This window comes from Takifugu rubripes, chromosome 16, assembly GCF_901000725.2.
Source record: "Takifugu rubripes chromosome 16, fTakRub1.2, whole genome shotgun sequence".
In the NCBI taxonomy this organism is placed as follows: Eukaryota; Metazoa; Chordata; class Actinopteri; order Tetraodontiformes; family Tetraodontidae; genus Takifugu; species Takifugu rubripes.
In genome coordinates, this window is record NC_042300.1 from 13,040,647 (window position 1) to 13,048,420 (window position 7,774).

The 7,774-nt window shown below is 46.2% G+C and overlaps 1 protein-coding gene and 2 pseudogenes across 1 annotated transcript in view; all 3 read left to right on the forward strand.

The window, feature by feature from the left end:
- The first annotated feature begins 997 nt into the window (after positions 1 to 997).
- LOC115253045 (gap junction Cx32.2 protein-like) lies at positions 998 to 2,225 on the forward strand (annotated as a pseudogene).
- Positions 2,226 to 3,314: 1,089 nt separating this feature from the next.
- On the forward strand, positions 3,315 to 5,229 carry LOC101079554 (gap junction Cx32.2 protein-like; annotated as a pseudogene).
- Positions 5,230 to 6,245: 1,016 nt separating this feature from the next.
- The window catches only part of LOC115253064 (uncharacterized protein C1orf198 homolog), a 2,901-nt gene continuing 1,372 nt past the window's right edge, over positions 6,246 to 7,774 (forward strand). Inside the window, exons 1-4 of the mRNA XM_029849985.1 lie at positions 6,246 to 6,590; positions 7,461 to 7,511; positions 7,581 to 7,658; positions 7,763 to 7,774. The exon at positions 7,763 to 7,774 is cut by the window's right edge and continues 156 nt beyond it. Coding sequence (XP_029705845.1) covers positions 6,285 to 6,590; positions 7,461 to 7,511; positions 7,581 to 7,658; positions 7,763 to 7,774 — 447 coding nt within the window. The 5' untranslated portion in view covers positions 6,246 to 6,284. The remainder of the gene's footprint in view (positions 6,591 to 7,460; positions 7,512 to 7,580; positions 7,659 to 7,762) is intronic.

Here is a 7,774-nt window from a genome sequence, read left to right on the forward strand (position 1 = left end):
GCTACTGCAACCCACCACCAGGGGCAGAGGAAAGCTCTGCCAGCTCTTTTCTCATCCAGCTTTAACTATTCTTACAATCAATGATAAAACTGATCAAGAAAAAACAAAGTGAAAATTTGTGAAATCAAATAATCTTCAGGTGCATTTTTAATCTCAACTTCTTTGCCTGCATTTTTTAAGCTTCTGAGTCATTAAAGTGTAATAACAACAGTGTGGTTGTCAATTATTACACGCCTCCGCCATCGTCTGCACAACGTGACGGCGCTCACGCCAGTTGTGCAATCCCTGACCTGCCAGCCACTCGTATCCAAGGTCCACCTCGACATTAGGGATTCAGCGGCGGCTGCGAGTCCTTCCTGAGCAGGTCAGCAGGTAGGAAGCATCTCTGGCTCCTCCGGGCTCTTCGCTCTTATTCACTGTCTTATTAGATGCTAACTAGATGCTGCTTGGAAAGAAACTTTACAATCTTTATATTAAGATTTGGGGCTTTTTAGAGAAACATTTTCCCTCCTTTCTTTATCTGAGACTCAATTAAGTCTTTTTTAGTAGATTCTTAGAAGTTCTGAGATGTTTAAATTCGTAGAAGTTATTATTTTTATGCTTTCAATCATATTTTTGGAAAAATATTCACGTCTCATTGGCGTGAGGCTTTAGAGTCTGGATTTAAGCTATGCTCATGTTGATTTTGTAGGAATTATTGACCATAGGTGAAGGGTTCATGGGGCAGAGGCACGCTGCCTTAACCACGTCGTAAAAGAGGGACAAATTAGCCATTTTTAACACGGCAGCGTATCGACCGGAGGGGTTCGTGAACGTCTCAGCTGTGTCTGTGTGTTTTAAATCATTTTAATGGAAAAGCTGTGTGAAAACCATGTGTGGGAGGACATGGAGGACATAGATGGACGTCCGTCCACGGACCCCTTTAAGCCTGAACATCCCAGAATGATCACTGAGAAACAAATTTCTTCTTGTGTTTCCCAGCACAGAATATTGCCTGATATCAGACACCAAGATGGGAGACTGGGGATTCTTATTCGTCCTTGCTGGACAAAGTCAGTCCCACTCCACGGTCATCGGAAAGATCTGGATGAGCGTCCTCTTCCTGTTCAGGATCATGGTTTTGGGCGCCGGCGCCGAGAGCGTTTGGGGCGACGAGCAGTCGGGTTTCATCTGCAACACTCAGCAAACCCGGTTGCGAGAACGTCTGCTACGACTGGACCTTCCCAATTTCGCACATTCGCTTCTGGGTCCTCCAGATCATCTTCGTGTCCACGCCGACGCTGGTGTACCTGGGCCACGCCATGCACATCATCCACAAGGAGAACAAGCTGAGGGAGAAGCTGCTGAGCCCCGGCTGCCCCCCCTTGCTCAAGGTGCCCAAGTACACTGACGAAAAAGGGAAGGTGAAGATCAAAGGAAACCTGCTGGGGAGCTACCTGACCCAGCTCGTGTTCAAGATCCTCATCGAGGCGGCCTTCATCGTGGGCCAGTACTACCTGTACGGCTTCATCATGGTGCCAATGTTCCCTTGTTCCAGGGAGCCCTGCCCCTTCCACCGTGGAGTGCTACATGTCCCGTCCCACCGAGAAGACCATCTTCATCATCTTCATGTTGGTGGTGGGCTGCGTCTCCCTGCTCCTCAACGTGGTCGAGGTGCTCTACCTCCTGTGCACCAGGCTCAAATGTGCCTCCAGGTCCCGCGCACAGAAGCTCACGTCGGCGGAACATCCCGCCACCCTGCCCGCTCCCAATGGCCGACGGTGGACGATGCGCTCATGCAGAACAAGATAAACCTGGAGAAAGAACGCGGTCAGAGCATCGGCGGGAACCTGGATGGCGCCAAGGAGGAGACGCAGCTGCTGCGCCATTAACCCTTCGTCAGACCCACGCCAGCATTCAAGTGTCATATATGTGCTTCTGACCCCGCGAGTGTCTGTGGAGCCACGTTGGGGACGTCGGCTTCATTCTCAGCCCATCGAACAAATCCAAAGTGTGTTTATGTTCTGCTAACATGCTAATCTGTACGGGGATCTCACCAGGGCCCAGTTGTGAACGTGTCCTTTAACTTATTGCCATGTTGATCCCTCATGATGATGATGATGATGATGATGATGATGATGATGATGATGATGATGATGATGATGATGATTCTACTGAAGAGGTTGTTTTTACTGCCAAGGCAGAAGTTTTATAGTTTCTAAATAAATGAACATTTGGATGGAAAATGGACTCGTCTCGTCTGTGGTGATGATATCGAGGTGACGCACATCAAATATCCGCCGCAGGAGCGTCAATAATGAGCTGGGAGAGTTGAATCCCAAAGTTTGAAATGAATTTCATATCTGATTCCTCCAGAAAATGTCAATCACAGACAGACGCAATACACAAACTTGGGAAAGATCAATATATGGAGAAAAGAGAACAGGGAGTCACCTTGATTAATCATTAAAGCCAAAATGGCTTTATCTGAGTATCAGGGAGGTGGCGGCAATAGCGTTACATATTAGCTTTTAAATTCAGTCATTTTTAATGGATGAGAATGTAAGAATGTTCAAATTTAATCATAAATCTCTGCGAGGCCCAGAAAGCAAGAAGAAATTCAGATTCCCTCAGCAAAAGAATGTATGAAACCAGATTTCTCATCTAAATCTAATATTTTCTCTCTCTCTCACACACACACACGCACACACACCACACACACCCCACACATCCTTGTATTTCTACCTCTATAGAGACATGACCCGGCTCGCCCCCTAACTCTAACATCCCAGCTCACCCCCAACCACAACCTAAACCCAAACCCTTCCTCAACCTTGAGCCACGTCTTCTCCCTCAAACGGTCCCTTGAAGTTGTGGGGACCAGCCAGAATGTCCCCACTTCACTATCCTGTCCTCGCTTTGCTAGTAGAATCAGTATTTTGCTACTCATCATGTAGCTGTACACACACACACATAAACACACAGAAAGAGTTCTGATCTACGTATCGGATCCATATCATAAATACAGATGTTGGTGCCCTTTTGAGGTCCTGATCAAATGTTCTGTACTGGAGAGTTTTATAATGATCAAGATGGAAATGATTCCTCTATGAAATAGGAATGATCCGCTCTGATTAACTACCATTAATTACCTACCCTGTGATAATAGTGATCAATTACAGGAGTCTCAGGAAACCTTCAGCTTTACGGCCCTGACAATCATTAACCTGCACAATCCTGCCAGCGCTCTGCCAAAATCTGTCAACACCGACCTTTTATCATTTTCAGATGTCCCGGCAACGTGACCCGTCCAGCTCTTGCGCAACGACATCCCAGCTAAAGTTCAAGGTGCCGTGGTGGGACCGGCACAGTGCTCCTGCGCCCGCGAGCCGCTCTGTGTTTCCGCCCAGGGGCCCTTTCGTGTCGGGTAAGAGAGGCTTTATTGGGGTTTGGGATCATCTGAAAAATACCCGTGTTGTAAAATGATGAATATAGTGGAACCATGGAACCAAAATGGAACAAAAGAACCGGTTTTTTTCTTTTAACGTGACGTAACTTTTGTGAAGTTCTTGATTCTGTCTGACATTGTCGTTGTTGTGGCTGAAGATTCGTGTGAGGGTTAGGGTTAGGGTTAGGGTTAGGGTTAGGGTTAGGGTTAGGGTTAGGGTTAGGGTTAGGGTTGGGTTAGGGTTAGGGTTAGGGTTAGGGTTAGGGTAGGGGAGCTCCAGTTACTGGGTCACCACCAGGAATGTTTGAAATGACTCCTATTTAGGGGTCCGACTGTAAACGTTGGGGCTGATTTGATGCATCGGGGTGATATAATATGTTGTGACCACATGAGCTCGGGTGAATGAGGCTGGCGTTTGTTGCTCAGATCCTGCACCATGGGTGAGTGGAGCTTTCTGTCCTCTCTGCTGGACAAGGTCCAGTCTCATTCCTCTGTCATCGGGAAGGTCTGGCTCAGCGTGGTCTTCATCTTCAGGATCATGATTATTGGAGCTGGAGCTGATAAGGTCAGTGTCCGCATGCATATATTGTTTAAGTCATACTTATGCATTTATACTTATTTTGGGGCGTGGGGCTGTGTCTTGGAGAAAACGCGCCCTCTAGTGGCCACCGTTGTTCATGCAAATCTGGCTGACAGCTTCTGAGGCTGACAGCCTTTTCCTGCTGATGTTCCTCAGCTCTTTCCTCTTGGTTCAATAGAGGTTGTTTGACTTCTGTGGATCCTGCAGGTTTGGGGCGATGAGCAGTCCAATATGATCTGTAACACCAAGCAGCCCGGCTGTAAGAACGTCTGCTACGATCACGCCTTCCGATCTCGCACATTCGATTCTGGGTCCTCCAGATCATCTTCGTCACCACACCCACGCTGGTCTACCTGGGACACGTCCTGCACGTCATCCACAAAGAGAATAAGATGAGAGAATACATGAAGACTCACAGTCAGAGCAACCTTGCCAAGTACCCCAAGTACTCTGATGAGAAAGGCCACGTGGAGCTGAAGGGCAACCTTCTGGGCACCTACATAACCTCCATATTTTTCCGAATCATCCTGGAGATCGCCTTCATCGTGGGGCAGTATTACCTGTACGGGTTCATTATGGACCCTAAGGTGGTCTGCTCCCGGGCCCCCTGCCCCTTCACCGTGGAGTGTTTTATGTCCCGTCCCACCGAGAAGACCATCTTCATCCTCTTCATGCTCGCAGTCTCTTGTGCTTCGCTTTTACTGAATGTAGCAGAACTCTTTTACTTGTTGCATTTCCGCTTAAAGAAAAGGTCCAAAAGTCTTCCGGCTTTGTCTCTTGCCATTCACCCACACTTCAACAGTGAGAGCAAGGCCTAGCGGTTCCCCCAACGCTGTCGTTGCTCTCACCGTTTTACCTGTTTATTCATTTTACTCTCCGATATATAAATAAAACAGTGTTTTTTTTACAATCCTTGTAAATCACAGAAATTAAAGAAGTACAGAAAATCTACAAAAACTGAAAAAAGAAAGTGATTCATATGTATTTTCTGTGGGTTTTTTCTTCTTTTGTTTAATATTTATATCAGAATGAACCTGTGATTGAAGTGACGTTTAAAACGGACGCTGTGGCCTGAGACCCTGAAGGGCCCGAAAAATTTGATTTCAATTTTCTCAACGGATTTTGCGTTCGTTTCACGAAACTGTTCATTTTACATTGCTGCTTATTCCTGTTGTTCCAGTTTTTGCATTTATTGTTGCATTACAGTTGTTCTAAATAAAGCCTTCAATGTGGCTGCTTGTGTTGTCACTGTCACAAACTAATACACATTTGGGATTAAAGGTAACTTCATTTTTGAACTACACTTGTAATTGTAATAACAATAATTGTAATAGAGATTTCGTTTTTTATCCCAGTAGCTAGAGGTCAAAAGTTGGGTTTTTAATGAGACATTTCACCCATTAATTAGTTCCCCTCATATTTCTGAACATGATTGATAAAAACAAAACTATTCAAATAGTTCAAGAAATTCTGAGTAAACACGAGATGTGAATAAATGTGAATATTTTAATACATCATTTTATTCCCATCCACATCCTTTTGCCACATCATCATTTATTGAATAGGGTTAAATGCACCACATTTTTATTTTGCTGGAATTTATCGTGGCATCTTTTTAACGTCAAAGTATCTGATATGTAGTATTTATTTATATCCAATTTGCATTTAACGATTATTATTATTGTTGTTGTTGTTATTACCATATAAATAAAGTCTGCGTCGTGTTTTTTCTGCGTTACATTCACCTCTAGGAGATGAATGATCGCTGTAGTGTTTTATTAACCTTCACAATAGTAAAAACGGTCAGGATAAAGTCCGTGTTTAGACCTTCTCGTTGCTTTGATCGTCGCTGTTAAACTCCGACGTCGCTCCACACGTTGCTCTACTGTCTGTTTCTGGTCGGGGTTGCATCTCGGTCTCCGCGCCGCCAGGGGGCAGCACCGACGCAGATGTCGCTCCAACACGTTGCTCTACTGTCTGTTCTGGTCGGTGCATCTCGGTCTCCGCGCCGCCAGGGGGCAGCACCGCGCAGATGTCGCTCCCACAACGTTTCTCTACTGTCTGTTTCTGGTCGGTTGCATCTCGGTCTCCGCGCCGCCAGGGGGCAGCACCGACGCAGATGTCGCTCCAACACGTTGCTCTACTGTCTGTTTCCTGGTCGGTTGCATCTCGGTCTCCGCCCGCCAGGGGGGCAGCACCGGCGCAGGCGATGGACAGAGGCACCGCCCACTTCCGACACCGCCGCACAATAACAACAACAGCTGGAAGCAGCCAAAGATGGCCGCCGCAACCATGGCTGGGCTGAGTGCTCAAAGGATGGAGAAAATCAAATTCGAATACTTCTCCTCCATAAACTCGATGGCGAGGAAAATAATGCAGGAGCGCGAGCGAATCAAAGCCAGACACGGGCCGACCTGGGAGAAGATGACGCCGCAGGAGCAGGAAAACGGCCATCGACAGCGGATCGTGGATCCTCACATCCGAGCCCGATACGCGATGCACAGAATCGACCGGGAAGATGTGGACTGTTACCCCAAACTCAAGATCGAAACGGGACAAAAAATCGTCCATTTCGGCGAAGAGGTACTAAAAAACCAATCGAGTGGCTAGTTGATGGATATTTGGGAGATTTGGTCGGCGGTGCTAGAGATGCTAACTAGCCGCGTAGCATTCCCAGCGAACGTCACTGGAATGTGACCTGGAATGTTGCTGCGGTCTCAACGGATTTTACTCTAAATGCGGAAAGAACACGAAATTCTGACGGCATGTGGGATGATGGGGTCTAAATGGCCTCTCTTATTTGTAAAAGTAGATTTTTTCTCCTGTTTATTTATTCCTCTGATCTGCATTTCACTCGTTTCTTACGCAGATGTCTCAGAACTATTACTATTATTATTATTATTATTAATATACCTCGACATAATATCGAGTTGGCCGGTGGGAAAATGCTCCATTTTTTCTCTTGTCGCTCTTTTTGCTTAAAGCCCAATAAGACCATCATAAATCAAAGGAACCTTTGAGAATAAACGGACCCCTGCAGAACAGCGATGTTCTATAACTGTCAGGTCAGGTTTAGTCCAGAACCGAGCAGAAACATGCTCCAGTTTCTGGAATAAGGCTTATGTGGCTGTACGTCACGTAGTGTCTGTGTGAAGCTGGTCAGAATGGCACGTTTTTGACTTTCAGGATTCAATATTTGTGTGCAACATTGAAGAAGATACTTTAAAACATTTCAGACTCAAGAAAGCCCCCAATATTATATATTAGCAATTGTATTACAGATTAGCAATATTATACTAATTTCTGAAAGGACTGGGATCATCCGCCCACAGGCGAACATTCCACTCTTACGATGTCACCGTTCCTCTGCGTTCTAAATGTTGCCATTGTGTTAAATGTTTTGTGCGACCAATAGAAGCTCTCATGCTGCGTTCCTGGTCTCTTTTTCTTTAGGACATTACCTGGCAAGATGAGCATTCCGCCCCCTTTTCGTGGGAAACAAAGGTGAAATATTCATATTTATGAATCAGGGCTTCCTGGAGTAGCTCCACATTCTGTCCTTCCATCTTTCAGAGCCAGCTGGAATTCAGCCTGTCGGGTTCTGCGGATCAGGGAGTTCCGACCCTGCAGGCCGACCCAAAACCCGCAAGAGTCACAACCGACGCCGAAGGTGGCGACACGTGTGCACGTCTGCGCTGCTTCTCGTTGCTTTAATTTGGTTTTAAGATTCTCAACCCTGATCGATGTGACGGAAGGTGTCTGTCAGC